General features: G+C 32.9%; 1 protein-coding gene across 9 annotated transcripts in view; it reads right to left on the bottom strand.

Annotated features, from left to right (window-relative positions):
• The window catches only part of LOC139696671 (sodium/hydrogen exchanger 3-like), a 575,082-nt gene that overhangs the window by 25,477 nt on the left and 527,945 nt on the right, over positions 1 to 21,660 (bottom strand). For 6 of the 9 annotated variants that reach the window (XM_071595495.1, XM_071595494.1, XM_071595489.1 and 3 more), the window contains exons 10-14: positions 17,022 to 17,199; positions 14,149 to 14,295; positions 11,607 to 11,762; positions 3,716 to 3,785; positions 3,215 to 3,319 (exon numbers count right to left, since the gene is read on the bottom strand). In XM_071595495.1, the coding sequence (XP_071451596.1) occupies positions 3,215 to 3,319; positions 3,716 to 3,785; positions 11,607 to 11,762; positions 14,149 to 14,295; positions 17,022 to 17,199 (656 nt within the window). The remainder of the gene's footprint in view (positions 1 to 3,214; positions 3,320 to 3,715; positions 3,786 to 11,606; positions 11,763 to 14,148; positions 14,296 to 17,021; positions 17,200 to 21,660) is intronic. The other 3 variants (XM_071595487.1, XM_071595493.1, XM_071595490.1) reach the window with 3 other exon arrangements.

The following is a 21,660-nucleotide window of genomic DNA, read 5'->3' on the forward strand; positions in this document are numbered from 1 at the left end:
TATAAGGTCTTACAAAATAAGCCAGCATCAGGTAAGGTAATTTATGAGGGTAATGATAGGGTTCAGAGAGTGTCTGGGTTTTCTTTTCTGATTACAATAGCATGAAATAGTATTTGGACAAGTGAAGAAGTGTTCTCCTTAAACCATGGCATTTCAAAATTTTCCGTTTCAGTCCATTGATATTCAGTGAACCAAAAAAAATGAGCATAACTGGAGGGTCTTTTAAAGGTCAACAAGGAAACTTTTATTTTTAAATACTGACTGTACTCAAGTGAAATCATGCAATGCAATGCCAGCTGAATAATAAAAATTGCATAATTTGAACATTCCAACTTCTATTGGAGATCATCCACAAATCTCTACATTGTAGATGGCATAATTTCATTAAATTATTGAAATTCCCAGGTTTAAGAATTTTCAAAACGATTTTCTACAAATATCAATGATGAATATTGTGTCTAAGGAAGGAAGCTATAATGTACTTAGGTGAAGAAGAATTTCAAAATCTCTTATGCCCGAGAATACATAAGATCTACTCTCATGAATGTTTTAAAGATTAAGAGCCCAAAGACTGATCACCAGCAGGCAAGAGATACATACTCAAAATTCTCAAGCATGTGATTTATGAACAGTACATCACCACTTTTTTATTCAGTCCTACAGAGCTTGTTAATCTTTCAATTGGTAGTATTTCTGAAATATTATATGACAGTGTAAACAGTTGGTTTCGTGTGGTGTCTACACAAAAAAATACAAAATAAAAGTTGCATTGCAAAAACATGTCCACAATTCCACATAAATATTATCACCAAGATTGCAATTTTTACATACACAGAAAGTTGAAGAAAGCCCTCTTGAATAATTCTACCCCCGGTACCATAGCAACTGCAATGGTAACTTGAGGTGATTAACATTAAACTTTTACCAACTCATATATAGGTACTCAGAACAGCTTCCACAGAGCTATTTCTCACAATGAGATGAAACTGATCAGTGATAACACACCAAACAGACACTTTAGTCATGCTTTATTGGCATAACATGTGTTCTTGGGTTTCTGACAAACAAGGATGTTTGCATTGCAAGCAAAAAAAAACAATATTATATGTACCTAATCAGACAATTTCCCTTTAATGATAATTTCACTCTTATGGTACTCTTAAATCATTATTCTATTACAATTTAAAAAATAATGACAAAGTCTGCAAAATTTGACATTAAAGTTTACCTAGTTTAATCTGTACAGAGATCAACTTTCTGGTGTGAGAATTTTGTTTCTTACTTTATGAGGGCACTTGGCATATATTATTCTTTTGGTAAAAGAGAGAAATGAGTTTGGATTATTATATTAAAGTTGAGGTGTACGATTAATGGCTTTTGGAGGAGTATATTTTTTAAGGGATTAAAGTTTAAAAAATCATCACAAATTTAAAGGACTAAATAATAAACCACAGCTAAAAAAGTGACAGCTTTATTTTGACTGCCAATAAACCTGAGGTGAATGCTCTGCATGCATCAATAAGCTTAGAAAAGATGGGTTACAACGAATTAAAGCAATGCTCTTGTCAAGTTTTATGGAATATCCTTAATTCTTTGTAGATTCTGATGTGACTTTAATGCATTGCAGGCGAGAAAGTGGAGTGCTGTATTGGACCCCTCTATTAAATACGACAACTTTCTTTAATATGTCATTTAAAAATTTTCACTATAATGCCAAGTTTCATTTATATTTTTCCCAAATAATGACTAAAAGCATTAAGTTAATACTGCTATCCTTACAAAGGGTGAGATACATAATAAAGTGCTGTACAAGAAAAACTGAGGTTGGAGACATTTTTGAATCAGAAAATGTTTATGCATACTCCTGAATATTGAGTTCATTCAATTTAATGTCACAATTCCCACATTTAAATCAGATCCTTGAAGGAAGAACCTATTGAAACATTAAGTGATTGATTAGTGAAAATACCCAGTATTGGTGGCTGTCACATCCCAATTTGTAAGAATTACTCTATGGAATCTGTCGTAGTTAAGAATGTTACCACATTTTAGGGAGACTTTCATGCCAAATTAAAAAGGTATTACCATAATTCTAAAAATATATGTATGTATATATTCTCCAAAAACAAGGAATCTCAAAAGCTTCACCATATTCATGCTACAGCACATACAGTAAGAGCACACATATTCACTTCATTTTAGGGCTTAGAAGTGGAGGCTATTCGGTACAAAAATGTATAATTAGGAAGAAGTTCATCTCTCTTTTATATGTATAACCGGTTGACTGCTGCAGTGGGAAATATTGATCATCTGCATATATTTATTCGGTAGTATAGAAGATGCCAATGGCCCCTGCTTGAAGTGACATCAAGCATTGTATATGGCTAGCATGCACAATTACCATTTATGAATTTCGCTACAACTAAGGGCAGTACGCAAAATGGAGAGCCCTTTAATTGGGGATAAGACAAACTGGCTTGCAGAAGAGACTGACAATTTGTGTTTCCAAGCATATTGGTCATTATTATATTTCTTTTGTGCTATTAGTCGACATGCTTTTTGCCCTCACAAAAGATACACTTTAACATTTTTTTCATGTATGCACTCAATTCTCACCCAAATTCATAGCTCAAGGTGTTGATGAAGTAAATGGTGACCTAAGTGAATAGCAAATACTGTAAATGTTCAAATCTTAATGCTTAATTGCACACAATATGATAAAATCTCTGTCCCAACTGAGGGAAAGCCTTCAAAGCAGTCTGAGAATGTCCAAAGTCCCACCCAGTTGCAGAGATAGCTTTGGAGGGCAACAAACCAAAAACAAATTATACATATATATTAAAGCAGTTCACAGTGTCTGAAAATTACTAAACTGATCACTGATCTTAATAATGCTAAAACTTCCCATCGACAATATGTAACTACAATTTTAATCACAGGCAGGCAGTCAATCTGTCAAAATATTTTATCAATAACAAATCTTCCCAAATCATTAACAAACATTGACCCACAATTGCAATAATATATGATAAGGCTTTCTCTAAAGGTTAAAAGAATAAAAGGGGTAATGATAAAAAGATGAGAAGTAAAAATTAAATGCAGCAGGAAAAAGTAAACCACATGTACATGGGGGGGAGCAATGAAAATTTTGATATGCTCCCAAGATGAGAGAACACTCCAACCGACACATAAAACAACTGAACAGATGCCATACCTGAGGATTTGGCCGTGAATGTGATTGGCCCATCTGATTCATCCTTCCCAGAACCCCTCACAGATTCCAGGTTATCAGATTCCTGAAGCATTTCATTTATATAATCTGGAAGTCATAAATATTCCTTCAAATGTAGTACAATTCTGAATATTTGGTGGTATTTTCAAGAATTTGATTTCTTAGCTCCAAAAGAAATTTATATTTTCAAATAATGATTCAACTGAGTCCAATAAATCCTGAACAATAATCTTTTGACATGTACATATTATTAAGGCATGGAAAAAATCAATGAGAAATAAGCTTATCCAGGTATGAATGAATGAGAGAAGGAATTGATTGAAATCATTTTAATGAATATGGCTTATGGATGTGGACGATCAAGAACTTAAAAATCATCAAAAAACCGGGCAAAAGCTTAATAAGTGAAAATATACCTGGTGGGGATACTATGCAGAACATATTTGAAAGTGCTCGATTGATAGAGAGATTAAAAAGTCTCACCATGAGAAAACTGCTTTGCTGAGCCATTTTGAGTGATTCCAGGAAAGCTGACATGGTTTACCTTGCCATCCTGTGATATAAACAAAATGAGTTATGCCAATATACAAAAAATTAGATGGACAATATTTCTAAGCACCAAAATAAGTTGGGAGCATTTGCAAATCCATTAAAGGTGCAAACAAATACAGTGAAAACTCTTCAGAGTGACAGAAATGTTTTAGCATATAAATGGGTTAGCTATTAACTCTTAAGAATAGGATGGCCAGTCTTCAGAATTTTCAGCCAGTTTTCCAAAATTTTCTTGGTTTTTTTAAGAGTTTTGACCCCTGCATTGAGAATCATCTTAATGATACATTAACAGCTTAACTACTACTTGATTTTATGCATGCTCACTTTGGTCACCATATGTATGACACTATTTAATAGATACATTATTATATTTTATTGTATCAGGTAGCAGAAAGAGTGAAGTAGAGAACATATGCTGTATGTAGTAGGCAAGGCCAAAACTTATGCAACTAACTGGCTGTATACTGTAGAGAATTTGGCTTCACTATTGTCAATGTTCAGGATGTTATTCCAAATGTGATACGCAGTACTCCATCTTGGAAAAACTCCCTTTTTGACACTTCATTGGTTTTCACAGATGGTTAAACATAAAAATCATGCATGCATGGCTGTGAGGCCTGAGATAAACTGGATATTGGAAAGAAAGTTAGGGAGGAATCCATAAAATCAGTTGGGTTTTTGGATGATCAAGATTTAGTCTGCCCATCAGCCAAAGGGTGGTAAGCATTGCTGAGAACATTGGAAAGTCAACAAAATAGGTATGTGATGAACATTAAAGAAAGCAAAACAAAGGTTACAAAGTTTTCAAGAAAGAGGAAAGCTAAGTTAAACATTACAATTGGAGGGCAAGAACTAGAGCAGGTGGAACAGTTTATCTATCTAAGAAGTGTTTTAGACCAAAATAGTCAAAGTAGCAGGGACATAGGGAGAAGAATTATATGCTCAGTAAAATGTTGATATGGAGAGAAGTTTCATATGACATGGAAACATATTCATTGATGCAAGATGATATGTGTTGATTAAAGGATTTTAAAATGCGGGTATTGAGAAGGTTGGAAAAAGTAAAATGGATGGAGGAAAAGCATAGGCATGACGGTAGGAAGGAAGTATGTGGAATTGAAGAAGGGTTTATTTTAATGTTGGATGTCGGGTAATGTTTTATCAGGAGAGGCAAAGAAATTTTTTTATTGTCCAGTCTTTATCAATCAAAAGCCTAACTCAAACAGAATATACAAAAATATGGTAGTACCCTTTTTCCATGGCTAATGCATTCCAAGGCCTACTGAGGCAATGTGAAAGCTTTAAGAATACCAAACAAATGCTAAGTATAAAGTATGAGATCATAAAATTCTAGTGGTAACATAGCATATAGGTATGAACTTCAAAATAACTGAGTGAATGATATGAAAAACACATTTTTCATTATATTTTCATCCTAATATAAAAATTACCACATTTTTCCATTAAAAATTTTCAGAAGATTGAAAAAAAGACAATGCGCATTTTGTAATGAAAATTGAATAGTATTTTGGCATACACACATCCGATGTAGACGTATTTACACACACTATGTATAATTTTTACGTGCATATATATATATATATATATATATATATATATATATATATATATATATATATATATATATATATATATATATATATATGGATATACAGATGCGCGGCATCTATACACGTTCAAGATAACTATGAAGCCCTGGACGTATTTTATTTATTTATTGACTTAATTGGGCGAGGTTGAGACTATTAGTCTCCTCTTCCACCTAACCCTACATTACAGACATTATATTGAAGACAATCACATACAACCAAGCCCTAGATGGAGGGAAATCCGCCTAGGCGGGAATCGAACCCGCGACCTTTGGACTAGCAGGCGAGGACGTTACCCCGCCGCCACCGAGGCCGGCAATGTACAGTGTCTATACAAATTCATTATTAATGCAAAGTTCTGGGTGCGCGTTAAGGATGGGAAAATACGGTATAAAAGAAAAGAGATATTTAAATTCAAATATTGGATGTGTGTATGGTACTGTATCCCTTTTCTTATGTTAGTGTTCAAGTGAAACAAAGCAACAGATGATTACTGACCTTATTGATAGAAAAGCATTATTTGCTGTTATGCTTTTCAAAATGATGAAAAATTGATCAAAGTTTGAGAAAACAAAAAACTATAATGGAACAAATATTTGATTCAAATGAGTTTTTCTGTAATACTGGTCATTTTTCAATGAACTTTATAATAGCACACATTCAATTTGAATTTTGCCATTATTTTTATAGAATTAAATTTTCATTTTACATACTTTTTTCACATTAGTCTTCACCAAATATTCTGATCACTCCACTCAGAAGACATGAATCATTAAAAAAAAAAAAAAAAAGATTTTTCATTCTACTTTTAATTCTCTTATTTGTAAATCAAATCTTTGCCATATTTCTGCCTAGGTTCTTTGCTTTCAGAAATAGCAAGAATCAAAATAGGATATTCATGATAAAATATTAATAAATTCATTAAATATAATTTGATTTTCTTTTCATTTAGATATAAAGAGGTTTGGGGACGATTAATGTCACTTCAAAGAGTTTTTACTATATTTAACCCTGAAATGGAAATATTTGAAACAGTGATGGTTGCCTATGATTTTATTTTTGATTAATAAAATGGTTGCACAAAAAAATGAAAATCACTCATTGAAATTTCATTCTTCCCTTTGGTGCAACAGAATAAAAGAAAATAGATATGAGAATATAAGACACACACATAATTGTACTACATTTCACTTAAATGCAAATGAATATCAGTATGTCTTTTAGGATAAATATTATATACACTTAAACGAGAACATAATTGACTCAATGAGGGGCATATGCTAGCATAAAAGAAATTATAATAAATTCTTTCAAAAGTTTTCTTACTTCAATTTTTAAAAATCCTCTCTTTCGGTAGCACTTATTTTAATTAAATTATGTCAAAACTTACATAGATGAAAATACATCTTAATTATTTTAATTATTTTTTCTTTCAGATAAAATTGAAATAAATTGTAAGTTTTTAATGACTCTTATTGGCAAGGAAACATAAAATAAGGTGATTTTTCCCTCATCATTGTTCTTAAATGAATAAAGAACGAATTATTATTGTCTCAAAAACATGCATTAGACATCAACTTGAAAATAGTCTCAGAGATTACACCGAGAAATGGTATTAACATATTTATAAATCCACTTCTTGAAGAATCAAGATGGAGTGAGAAGTTGATTAAGGACTGTTAACTATATTATGGGTTCTTAAATGGTAACATATAGTCTCTTTTGAATAATGGAAGGTATAGTTGGGAAGTGCCCCTGGAAAGTCTGTACCACACAGCAAAACCAAGTTTCTATGGCATTTCTTATAAAAAAAAGCACTCTGAAACTGGAGTTATCTCTTCTGGCATGAAAAGTTTCATTGTATCTAAATATCACAGCTTAAGGTGAAGGATATACCTAAAAAGAGTTTTAGTTCCATGCATACACCCCATGCTTTTCTGAAGCCATCAGTACCTATACAATTTTTCCTATAATGCACATGCCTAAACTACCTAATCAACTCACTCATAGAGCATTCAACAAGAAATTTTCAGAATAAAAGGTACTCTACCAGTATCTGGGCATCCTTATTGAAGCCTCATGGCGATTGCACCTAAGTTCTGGCCAGCTTAATGAAAATAGCACTGTTTTGCATTTGGAATTGTTACCATTTATACCAAGATGGGATAGAAGTTGAACTGCAGCATAATTAGATAACATGGCATGCTATTATAGAACTTTCAAGATAGAGTGAAATTCACTCCCATTTTCTACAAGCTATCATTAATAATGGTGGCACACAACATGCAGCAAAAACAATGATGTAAAAGAGCTCCATAGCTAGATTAATGAATCCGAATGAATGAATTTCAGTGTAACATTTTTAATATTGTCTTAAAACTGTTAAATTACAGCTTAATTTGAAAATGACTACAAGCATAGAAATTGGAAGTGTATAACTTGTAATATAGAGATACAATCTGTAAAACCTCAAATAACCTGTACCCCTGACTAATAAATGCTTGTTTTTAATCCCCTGGTGATTATGTTAATAATTACACCAGCTCTGGAATGTGTTGTTTATCCAGTGAATTTGTAATAGAAGAAATTTGGTGCTGTGAATAATTTTTTTGTATTAACAAACTGTGTAAATATTATCATAAAAAAATTCTGGCATGTCAATTTTCACAAATATTTATCACCATTTGATAGTAGCAAGGCCATTTAAGGAGGCATGATAGGAGTTGAGGCTGCTATCAAATACGTTTATTTTAATGTTTTTAAATTCTGAGTTCAAAGGGTAACTGAGCAAATATTGACATTTAGGTAGGGATATCAAAACCATCAGTAAAATACCTTATAATTTCTGCCATGGATGCTACACCTAGCTGGAGAATCTAGGCTCCCACACTATCCACATCCTCTTTCCCATAAACAGGCCTACTGTAGCTCACACATTCATCAGTCTCATGTTGGAACTAGTTTCATAATATCTATCCATGTCATCTATGAGGGACCCCATAAAATATTACTCTGATAAAATTGAAAGAGCCATCTATTGGCTGCCCATGAGGTGAGGAACACTTGCAGTTTGATATATATGCAAAATGTACTTAATGACAAGGTTATAATCCACAAAAAATATTTTATGGAAGTGAAATGCCTTTCAATGGGTGATTCATTTACAGTTATTTTGTTGGTAAAATGTTAGATTCTACTTTGAAAATTGCTAAACACAGTTCATAGCCTATCAAAACATCAGCCATAGTTAAATAGCCTTGAATCGTGTTACTGAGTGTATTGCTAGTAGTAGTATTTAGGGGAGGCGACCGACAGCTGAGGTCATTTGCGCCATTAGGGATGTACAGGAAAGGATGAAGGATAGAGAGAAACCCGGCGTCGGCATTAGCCTACTCTTTACAAAAGGCGCCAAGGGGTCCGCAGCTTAGCGTTCCATCCGACAGATGGCATACTCAGTCAAAGTGCCCTCCACAAAGCACCTCAAGTAGGGATTGAGATACCACTGAAAAATGTTCAACATCACCAGGATAGTGTGTATAGCTGTGAATCTGGGTGTGGTATTGTACAGTATGTTTTTATGTAAATGTTTATCACCAACTCATGTAAGTCAATAAAAATAATAATACTGATAACTGAAAGCTTACTTCTATAATCTTCTGGAATTATACATGAATGTCACTGCTATGATCCACACAATGTAATTGTTAAGGAATGATTTTCAAGAAACTTAGGGCTCTGACCCTCTCTCTATCACTTCTGCTTCTCATATCAAGTGACCATAATTGACCATTTCCATCATAACTTCATTGGGGTAAAACACAGGTATTTACTGTCACCAGGGCTTCAAGATAACATACATGAATTTAATGATCGAGTTATTATTACAGGTGAACAATATTAAGATACATACATGTATTGCTGAACCTACATTATATGCTAAAGCCATTCTTCATCTTAAGTAATACACCCTAATGCACCCTACTTAAAATATTGGGTTTAGCAATGCATAATGTGATATTTACACTACTTTCCAATAAATGTGCCAATTTTATTTCTCAAGAGTGATGAAAAACAAAAAGCAAAGAGGAATAGCATTAAGAGAACATATAGAGGCTAATGGCATGACAAATAAAAGTGATACTCCTGAAAAAAATCACATAACATGCACAAAACTTTGAAACTACAAAGTGATGAAACCTGTATGAAGCAGTTTAAGGTGACATGCAAAACAATAACCATGTGGATGTGTTGAATTTTAAGAAAAGCAGTGACAGAGCTGCAGTGTTTTCAAAATAAATGAGGGACTACAGAGCAAAAATGAAATGCAAGTTTTTAAGAGTTGATGAAGAGACTGTAGACCTAAATAGATACATTGGAAATCATCCCTATACAAAATTCTCCAGTATGTTGACTCTAGAATGTTGATGAAAAGGTGTTCTTTAGGAGGTTATTGCTATAAAACGCTCAGTCATATAAACATGCACCTTCACGCAATAGCCAATTATTAAGTATCAAATGAAATTTAGTGCTAAATATTAATGTAAAAGATGATGAAAATACTGAAAATTAATGAAAATATTGAAAATATTTTTATTTATAATCATCATATATTTGTAATAGTGATATTCATCAAAACTATAAATTCATACAGATGCTCAAATAGTTTCACATATGAACTAGATTTTTGTTTTATCTGTCTTGTAGACTGGCGATTCCATGTAGACTGGTAAAGTGTGGTTATACTGAATTTGACTACCAATTAAAATTAGCAGTTAATGTATCATGAACGTTGCACTATGTTTACATTGATGATGATGCAACTAAATAAATGAGAGAGAATACTGTGAGATAAATTAAAGATTTTTTCCAAATTATTTATCGACTTAATTGGGCGAGGTTGAGACTAATAGTCTCCTCTTCCACCTAACCCTACATTACAGACATTATATTGAAGACAATCACATACAACCAAGCCCTAGATGGAGGGAAATCCACCTAGGCGGGAATCGAACCCGCGACCTTTGGACTAGCAGGCGAGGCCGTTACCCCGCTGCCACCGAGGCTGGCTTACTTCACTAATGACTAATTACTCCTTATGTATAATAGTTAATCTATATTTCTTATGCATATCAGTTATTTTTCATGTTTACCAATTTAAAATGATTCAGTATTCTCATGCATTGAACACTGACATGCTGGGAAATTATTATCTTACATACATTTTGTTGATGTTTGTTCTTTTATCTCTCTTTTTTGAAGATGATTTCGTGATACACTGATGTTAAACAATGAATGTGCCGATTTACTTTTTTTCTTTTATCTCCCTAATGATTTATTCAGTTAAATTGTAAAAAGCATGCACCTCCTAAATAAATAACTTCCAATTCAATGAAAATGGATTGAACAATGAGATGATCACACTTAATATCTTCACTTTGAACAGATAACATTTAAAAATGATCTGGCACTCAAGTTTAATTCCCACCGACAGAGTTATCCATAAAAAATCCATTAAGGTGTCAAACAGATTCTCCCAGACTATTATTCATAAAATGGCGATGGAACTCAATAGAGTATCTCTCTTACGAAGGAAAATCCTGACACATATAGTTTCTTGTGAAGTATACAGTTGTTTTGGTGTTCAACACATTTTTATCTATGTACATGTCTGCATTTTATGTGAGCATAAGAATTATGATATGTAGTAATTACTATAGCAGGTACCTGTATATGTTTTGTCTCATGAAGAGTGGTTCCTTAAAAAGTTAGAATAGATGTCATATTATATTTTGACAGTATTCATGTAGTAATGCCTGGTAACCTCAAGGCATTTTCATATTTTCTTGTGAGATACAAATTTTGTTAGGATATTCACTCATACAGTGTACCTGATTAGTTACCAATCATTTTCACAGACATTAAATTCTTATTCTTGAAGATTTTTTCCCTAAGTTAGTTATGTTAGTCACCTAGCCATAGTTATTAAGGAATTAACTGTCTCAACCATTTCAAATCATATTGTCCAGATCCACACTTGATGCAAGTTAAGAATTCCTATTTGAGAGAGGAATTCAGATGATCAAAAATTTGACAATTCATTTTTTTAGTGTTTTTACTTATCAAAGCCTGTTAATTAATTTTCTGAAGGTATAAATAGCTGAAAGGGTCTCTTGATCCCTTTGGTGACTTCCCAAATCTTGCTCATTACTCACATCAGAGCTGACTTCAGTGAGTTCAGGGTCTTTGGGCAGAAAGAAATTTGCAGTTATACTGTCACTGTCCTCAATATCATCCGCTATGGTTTCCAGGATCTCGGGAATAATTTTATTTGCAGTGGATGGGCAAAGCGTCTTGCTGTCTTCTGGTTCCTTATTTAGAGACAGAACCAGTTCCTTTTAGATATATTTAGCCTCCTCCTGTTCATCCACAGATACTTACATTACACCTGAGCCAATTCTATCACTAAGAAAACTACATCCTCAAAATTAAACACTGCAGCATTATGTCATCAGGAAAATGATAGTGATGAAAAATGTTTTCCTGGAAATTTTTCACAGTTATAGGGAAAGCAAAGCAATTGGCATCATCCATGAGTGCACATTACAAGAAAAATGATGGCAATAACTTACACTACAGAGCAATGAATATCCTTGAAATATGATGCTAATATATAAATGGATGAAAAATGTCGGCAGTTATCAGAAAGCTCCACTCAATGAAATAAGATTTATCTATTTCTATTATTCTGATTACGTGACATGAAATGACTAATTTCATTACATTCAGAAAATTGAAGGTTTAAAGCTCTTAATTTACCTAAGAGATGCTCAATGATTGCAGCATGAAATTATAATTTTGCATGTGCAGCAGGGCGGATGAAAAAAATCCTTTGAAATTCAAAATGCCATCTACTCCATTCAAAAATTTGTTATTTTGGGGTTTTAATTGCTACTGCTAACAATCAAATGTACGAATGAAACATCTTTACAGTTCTACAAGCCACCTGAAGTTTTAACATTTCAATACAATATATTACACTTTGCCTAGGCCACTGAAGGACATGAGTGGTACTTGTAAATAGTCACCTTCTCATGAAGGGCTTACACTGCACATTTAGACATTGACTCATAATGCAGAGAGGAAAAGAAATACTTAGGCACTGTGTTGTCCATGGCCCACCCTCAGGGAGCCAAATTTATCCTATGGTGTTAAAATAATGATAAGAGACCAATGTAATCCATAATTAGCTCAAATTCTTGGGACAAAATAGAGAATATCTTCTTCTTCTCAATGTAATAGAAATAATTCTTCAACTAGATTAAGTACTTGAGATTAAGCAAGTGAGATAAACTACACGTCCCATGAATACATTAATTTTTATTGCAGTGTCTAAATTTGGTCCTGGATACTCTCACATGACCCTTTATAAAGAGTCAAAGTGATAGGAGAAACATGAAAAGGGAGCAGAGGAAAAGCCAGATATCCCCTAGATAATGTAAAAATGAGTGCTCAGTCACTGAGCAATGAAAGTATATCTCATCACCTAAAAGTTTACTATCTCGTGGATAAACTTTGAATCACCCCATGCATGCCTCTCATAAGTATGGAAAATGTCTAAATGGAGGGAAGGAGGAGATATTATTTTACAATTTGGCAGTAGAAAACATAGTGAAACCATTAATGGACTTGCTTCCTCGTACAACATAATAAATGGGACCAATGCCATAAAATATGCTAATGAGGTATGCGTTGAATACATACACTAGAAAATGACTCAATTACTAAACACTGCTTCCAACTTCATTACATCTGGATTTTTTTATAGCATTTTAAATTATCTGTGTATCAGCAAGTTTTAAAAACCATTTCACTCAGCCAATGGCTTTATTGATATATTGTTACAGAACACTTCTCCCATAAACACTAAAGAATTATGACATGAGTATCTCTCTCATGTCCAAAAAAACTGTTCACTTTTGATATCCTTCACCTATCACTTTTGAATATCCTCCAGGCTGCGGTCAATAACATGACCCAGCAATGGGTCCCATGCCCTCACTAAAACAAGAAGCTTACCTACTTCTCCCAAAAATCTACATTTGTAAGCAATATCATCACCAAAATATGTTTGCTTTTGATGAAGATGTTGAAACTTTAGGCAACTCACCAAACTGTAAGGCATTGCAACATTTATTTTTAATTTTGGCAGTACAGTCACACAAAAACAATAGATACCGAGCGGGGAAAAAAATGAGTAGCATATTTAAACATTTTTTCAATCCACCCTAATGTGCAGATCATTGTTCATTGAGTTACCCTTTTTAAGCTATCTAAGGTGCACATTTTGCATGTTCTACCTAAATAAAATTTAACTTGGAACATTATATTTATTTATTTGAATGGTATTTGTTTAACTAATGTCAAACCTTTATTATGAGCATTTAAAATATGTAATTTAGGTGCTTTTGATTTACCTCACTATCCATTTATAAGGCATATAAAGTTCATTTCTTTTTTACATCTTTTTTAATTCAACTACATTTCCACTTTTGGAAGTTTTGAAGTAAAATAAAGCATCCACATCATTTGCTAATCCAAATTAGGTATCAACATTTAAAATTTGGTTGCTTCATTTAAATCACCCAGCTGTTGTCTATTTCACTGCAAAGTTAAGAGGTGTTTATAAAAGTAATCTAAAAAGCCCTTTGCCATTTGACCCAATAAGCTTGAAGGCACTAGGAATAAAAGAATTACCTTGCCCAGCCTCTTGCTTCTCTTGTGATGATGTTTCCTCACATTCTCACTAACCATTCTTCTTATGTTCATGTGCATCTTGTAGTTGACTTGCGTAGATAAGTCTCTGTCATTGACTGCATGACGACTGTAGCTAAGGCGACGATGCTGCAAAAGTCATTAACATGCAAAATGACATTCAGTCAACCACAGATAATCATGCATTTAGCCTGAGATTTGTAAGAGAGGACTTTGAATTATAACTGTTTGAGACATTTTAACCAATTCTGGCTAGACTTTGTGCAAGTTGGTCACTTACATTGATAAATATAAGATGTGCATCTAAATACCAGCTGTATTACTTTGGCAAGGTAATTATTATTTACACATACACTCGTATAATACACAGGCACACATATATAATATAATTTACACAAATATAATACCTGTATATTTTAGTTTATTAATTAATAACTTATTTTAACTTTATTTTTAAAAATTTGGCATTATTATTCCAAGATTATGCTTTTGAAAAGCTAATGTTTCTGAGAGTATTTCATGAAAACATAACAATGGAAAACTAAATTCTGTAAAAGCGATTCAAATTAAAAATTTTAATGCACTACACATTTTGATAAAATTATAACTTTAAGCATACATTCTTTCGAAAAAATTTTATATTTTGATGATGCCCGCAGATCCAAAATACAAACCCAAACAAAAATGAATAAAAAAGTGAGATTAATCTGTGAATTCATGCATGTGTTTGTGCATATAAATTGTTGTTAATGATATCTCTTCCATTAAATTAAGAGGAAAAAAGAGTATCTATTATAACTTTGTTAACTTTTATACTCATTCCTCACTATGCCAATGAGTTGTGAACAATGAACCCACAGCTTGTGTCAAATAAGCTTTCTACTTAGCTCATAGGAAAAATTCATGTCCTGCTGACCACAATCAACATTATTGAATATTCATGTACTTGGATAAGATATCATTGATGCTGTAAGGCAACATACTAGCAGAAATATAAATTAACCTCTTGGCTACCAGGACATACACAGTGTACATCCTCCATCAATACAGCCAGTGACCAGGGTGTACGCTGCATACATCACTCCAAAAATTAGTTATTAAGGCTTCCTTACAGATTTTTTCAGTTTTTAGGGTTCTAACATGGGTTTAATAGGTAAAAAAATACCAAGGATGGCAACCTATGTCTTTCCCCTCACTTTTGAGTGACTAAGATCATATTATTAAGGAATTTCACTCCAATTACATTTAATACATTCTGCCCCAATTTCAATACATTCCGTTTTTCTCCTTCCTTTGATTTTATGGTGAACCTCATTGCCACATTTTTACAAAATTGTGAGGAGTACACAATTCGATGCTAGGATTTCTGGAGGGGAGAGGGTTAAGGGGAGGGAAGGGTGTGTGATTGATGGGAGTGTGGGAGCAGGAAGAGGTTGTTAATGTCCCGTTGCATTCCACCCCCCAAAAACCAATCCTCAACACCTTACTCTGCCACTCTCTACCCTAGCTGAACTCCAATTGGAGATAACCTCATCCTCTTCCAACCCTACGACCCACTACTCTAGCTATGCAAAATAAGTTCGACACTCTGTGAACCCATGAATTGCCCATATTTCATCAGCACAGAAGGAGGAGAGAATATATTCAGCCATCTGCTAATGGCATCATGCTGGCCTATTATTTTTATACATTTGTACATTTAACTGTTTCCAAAGTTAAAAGATCACAACAAAGATGATGAGATTTACATACATAAGCGCTTGTAAGTGAGTCTGAATCTCGCAATTATGTGTTCAATGAATATATCAGATAAAGTGCTAAATCACAAAACCATTGAAGGATGAACTTCTGTTACTGATAATTTTGTTGAGAAATGAGAGATAGAGATCAAAACTCTCAAAAGTGATTACTTGGTATATCCAACAGTCGATATCAATTATTAGCCTGGGAAAGTTTTGGAACTGTTTTTTCACAAAGCAGTTGTGAGTTTGTGTGAACGAACAACTAAGTTTGTAGATTAATATTGCATTAAAATATTGAAAAATAAATATTAGTATTTTTAAAATATTGCTAAGAATGTAAAGGAATTTTTTTCTCTCTAACTTTTTCACCATTTTTGTAAAATACCTTGACCAAATATAATAAACAAATTATGTGTTCAGGGATCAGGGATGGCAGTGAGAGTTAGTGGGATGTGGAGGAGAGGGTTGAGAGCAGGCTAAGGAGGGGAGTTGTACAATGTAACAATTTCAATGTGGATAAATCATTTGCCTTGACCAGGACTCCAGTCCAGGAAAATGATTTTTACACTTTAAAATTGTTGCATTGTAATGCACATTAGCAGATGACTACATAAAAGGTTACTGTAGCGGCATCTTCTGCAGTTTTCTTGAATTTGTCAGAGGACAGCTGTGTTGGGGGCAGGTGAGAGAGAAGGTTGGGAGAAGGTTGTTTTAGCATTTAAAACTCCATCCTTATTAAATCATACATTGTATGCATAGGAAAAAGATAAGCAAAATTGACTGGCAGTTACACCAATATATTCACACTAGAGCTTGGAAGTCAAGAGGTTAATATTATGAAAGCTAGGTGTCAACTATTTCCATATCTTGCTTTAAGAGTGGGTACAAACTCATAAATACATTTTTATTTAGTAATTACTGTGCTTTGGCTTTAAAAATTCTAATCTCTACTGTACATAACCCCTAACTACAATAAAAATTCCATGCCCATTTGTCTCTGAGAGAGATCTTGAAAATTGAATTCATAATCTGTATTAAGTAAAACAAGAGAGTTGTTGAAGCAAACTAAATAGTTCTGAAGGAATTGTTAGTTAAGTAATTCTCATGACTCACCCTTCTATATGGCTTGCAAAGTTCTTCTGCAAGAAGGTGATGGATTCTGGCATCCGTGAGGTCTTTCTTTGAAGGATTGTACTCAAGTTCTTGTAGATCAAGGTTCCACATGCTTGTGTCCAGTTGTGAGAAACTGGCGCTGGAAACGCAGGATGGGCTCGTTACTGACTGTTGCGTACTATAAAAAGGGGATGCCACATGCAAAAACAAGGGGAAAGGGATGCAGGGAGAAATTGGAATGGTAAGACTACAGTATGCCATGGTTTAATGGGTAGGTACTAACAACCAAAGTAAGCCTTATCACACTAGTTATGACCTATGGAAGCTATGTTATAATTTGTCTAGACAAGCATTATAATGTTACTCATTCATCAGTGACATGAAAGCTCATCTATTTTTTTCATTCTACTGCTATCCTTTCTACTCTATGATTACTAAAAATCACTGCCACCCAGCCATTAAATGAATATGCATGTGCGACAGGCATTAAGGAGGCATCCTCACCAGTCATGCTTCCTAAATGTGATTGAAGCTGGAGCCAAGGTACATATTATATTTTGCAATTGGCAAACACATAATTTTTCATTGGTTTACAGTGATGTATATATGAAGGATAAGTAACATATCTCTGGTAACAAAAATTATAAAAACAGCATGTCTCAGCAGGAGATGGCATTAACTCATTAAGCAGGTACTGAAAATGCAGATAGTGATAAGGTTTTTTGTTGGTGAGATCGAAAGTGACGTCACTACTATAGTATGATGAATATCATTGCTGAAAAATTTAAGCAGATAAATTTTGCAAAATTTTAATTGTGCAAATTTCCATGGTCTCCAAATTGGTTAATCAGTATGACAAAATTTAATTTTTTAATATGAAATGTTTTTGGCAAAAAATATTATTCATTTAAAAAACAAAATTAATAAAAAAATTTCTTTTTTCAGATAGTTACACAGTAATATCCCAATTCACCCCTGCTGTGCATTCATACACACAAAATATAAGTCAATTCAACATAAAATTTTCACTGCTTTTTTCTTATAGTCTTGCTACTCAATAGGTAAGAATGCCAAGGGGGCAAAATGCATTATTTCCTTGATGAATATTGATTATAAGGTAATTTATTCAAATAACTGGGCATATCAATTAATAACTTTCATTTTACACATCTACTTCATATACTACTTAGAATCGCTGCAGAAATTGGCACTCATTTCTTTGTGCCTGCATTCACTGCATTTAATACTAATTTTTCAAATTTTCTCTAATATTATTTAGCTAAATATCCAAGTTGTTCTTTATTTGCCCTGTTTTCCAACCTTTCCATCATAATTTGTATTACAGACTACCTTCGCTGAATGCAAAATTAAGCTCAGGACCCTATAGCCTTCATATTAAAGTTCTTTATTCTTTGAGATGGTTATGAAATTTGATCAAATTAAGTCTTTTGGCAAAATTTATTGATCAAAAATCCTAATGCATGGGGAAAAAAATTCTTCATCCCATATTACCCTATACCCTGGAGTAATTCTGAAAGATAATTATCCGCTTCAATGGTTTTGTTCTTTTTGGTTTCTCATAATAATTTTTACATCTTGCATACCAGTATTTTTGGACAAAGAACTATTCTCATCCACATCACATTGCCTGTTAGTATCTGGGAGCACTGAATTCATTTTTTCACCATTGAATTTTTCAATGCATTGTTTCCACCTTCTCTAAATTTATTTCATCCTCGTAATACATATACATATATTACATTGAACCAATTAAAAAATATTTAAGTTAAATACAGTTTAAATTACTTAATTATATTGGATTGTATTTGCTGTATGGTAACATGATCAAGAATTTAATTGGCTATGGACACAATTGTGCATGTTGGGAAGGAGTAGACTATTGGGAGAGACTTATACAGAGCACAAAAAAGAAACTGAATTACTAACACTGATTGACCAAAACAATAAAATTAGTAATTGAGATGCCAATTATGAAGAGAATTGTTTTTGCGGTGAAACCATATCGTTCGACTACTTTGAAAGGTGCTGCAAAGAGGAGGGAAGGAGGTGAAACCATTGGAGGACACAGTTAGTGAGGACAAATAAATGACATTACTAATGCCACAGTGAAAATCAGAAGCATTAGGATTGTTGTAGGGGAAGTGAGAAGATGAGGAACTGAAGATATGAAGTGAGGGGAGGGGGGAGAATATTGGTCACAAGTGAAGGTGTGGTGATTGTCAAAATGTGAGGAATGGGTTGCATCCATGAGCAAAGATAGGCATAAGAGTTGATGGTTTTGAAAGGGATGCAAAAAGTAGATTAAAATGGTGGTAACTGCTTACTCTTTGACTGAAACATGTTCATTTTCTCTTTGGACAGTGTCAAGGATTTCTAATATGTCAAGTTATCTTTGTGCGGACTGAGAATAGAGATATAATGGAATACTATTTGAACATCCATTACACATATAGTGGATGTCACTCATGGGCTTCACAGACAGAAAATCAGACACCCACTGGATAACTATTTAATACCCAAATCTCCTATTTTTAGATACAAATTAACTAAATATTGGATGCCAAAATAAAGGATGCATCATAAATAACAATGTATCTTTAACACGCTACATGTTTGATGAAGATCAAATTCATTTATAATTAAAAAAAAACTGCTTTTCTCAGGCCTTTTACTGAAGTTTCCTGATATCCTTCCTATATAGGAAGTCATTTTTTGCAAATTTCCAAGGGTAAATAGTGTTAAATTGGGTTATTACTGCTCAAATATTTGTGATATTTTAGGGTTTAAAAATTTAAATGCAGGCAAAAATTATACATGAACAAATTCATACAGTGAAACCATTCTTCATCAAACATTGCCAGCTACTCAAAATATTGCCTATCCCAAGAAGAACTGAGTGATGTAAAAATAATTCGACAAAAATATGCTCTCCAATTTGTGAAATTACAAAAATAGTGGTAATGGTGTTGCAATAATGGTAATGGTTATGCAATAATGGTAATTTTATTACTAGAATTTTCATTTTATTAATAAAACCCTTAATTAACTCCTCAGAAAAATGTCATATTGTTTATATTTATTTAATAATGTTGTGATTGAAAGTATTAAGCTAACCTTGTGTTTGGTGGCATCCTAAACACCCATCTATCTAGAAAGATTAATGCCTTCTCCTTTAAAGAGTTTCAAAAATTTTTGAACCTACTACTACAAACAATTTATGAACAAACTTTTAAATGTTAAACTTATTTGTATTTTTTATTGCATTTATTTATGGAATCCTTGTTTTTCTCTTATCTCCATTTATCTGTAAAATACCAAAAATTTTTTGTCTCCCAAATCCAAATTCTTGTGCGATTTTCTCGTGAACTGGCATTTCTTTTCACTTCATATGACATCATAACCTAGGCCAAAGTTTTTCGTAAAACAGATTTTTTCTGAAGAGTTGTAGGATTAATGTGATTTTCTAACGGGTAGCATGAAAATCAGTCTAGAGGAAATCTGCTGTAACCACATTCCAGGATAATATATTTTATTGGGGCTAGTTAATACCTGAAATGCACTTAACAGCTCTTGAAACATCATCATCTCAATGGGACTTTGACAAATTTAATAGTTAATGCCTTCATCCTTCATCAATCAACAACCACAAATAAGCATGACAGAAGTGACTGACAACTGTTGAAACCACAATCGCATATGTTTTAATACACATTTGTAACAATGGCATTCTTAGTGAATATGCTGCCTAGAGTGAGAATCGTTCACACAGGAGGGAGGTGAAATAGGTTAGCACATGCAAAAAAATCCATTGCACAAAAACATTATTTGGGGACAAGTGTCTGTTAAAGAAGGTTTCACTGCATAGTTACACATAACAAAAATTCTGTACTCATTATGTTCAGGTCCCACAATTATTTAACAGCCATGCAAAATGCTTTTTCTGATTGAGATGGTTAAAAAATAATTAATTTATATCTCTTAAATTAATATATATCTCCTTCCTTTTAGACTCTTAAAATTAGAGTGATGAAACCTGAAGGCTTATGAAATAAATTTAATTCATTATATTTTCAGCATGTTTACTGAAATTGATTTCCCATCACAAAATTCAAAACTATGCTAGAGCTGGAAAAAAGTACAGATTAGAATATGAAATCATTATTTGCCTAAAAGTTTAATGATTTAAATTACATTTCATTGCTAATTATTAATCAAGATTAACAGATAATGTATGATCTAGTATCGCACCAATTATTTTCTTCCATTTCTCTTTGGATGTTGCCTTATTTAAAAATAATCGTAATTAGCATTAGTTTAAACATCACTGAAAACTTAGAGAAATTAAATAAAAATGTTTTTCTAAATTTTGTCAATTTTTCATAACTCATTGCCCGTCATTATTTGATATCAGTCTCTAATTTTTTAATACCTTTTCAATGCATAAATGGTAATAAAATCATAACTTTTATGCATATATTGTGTGTGTGTGTACATATTCAAAGTGGAACATTCAATGAAATATATATTTGACATGTTTTGGTTCCAGTTAAAAATGTCTATAGTAATTGTATCAAATAAATTAAATCTCATGATAATGGAAATGCAATGTCAGCTAGAG

Source organism: Hetaerina americana, unplaced genomic scaffold, assembly GCF_022747635.1.
Source record: "Hetaerina americana unplaced genomic scaffold, ioHetAmer1.1.p SCAF_7, whole genome shotgun sequence".
In the NCBI taxonomy this organism is placed as follows: Eukaryota; Metazoa; Arthropoda; class Insecta; order Odonata; family Calopterygidae; genus Hetaerina; species Hetaerina americana.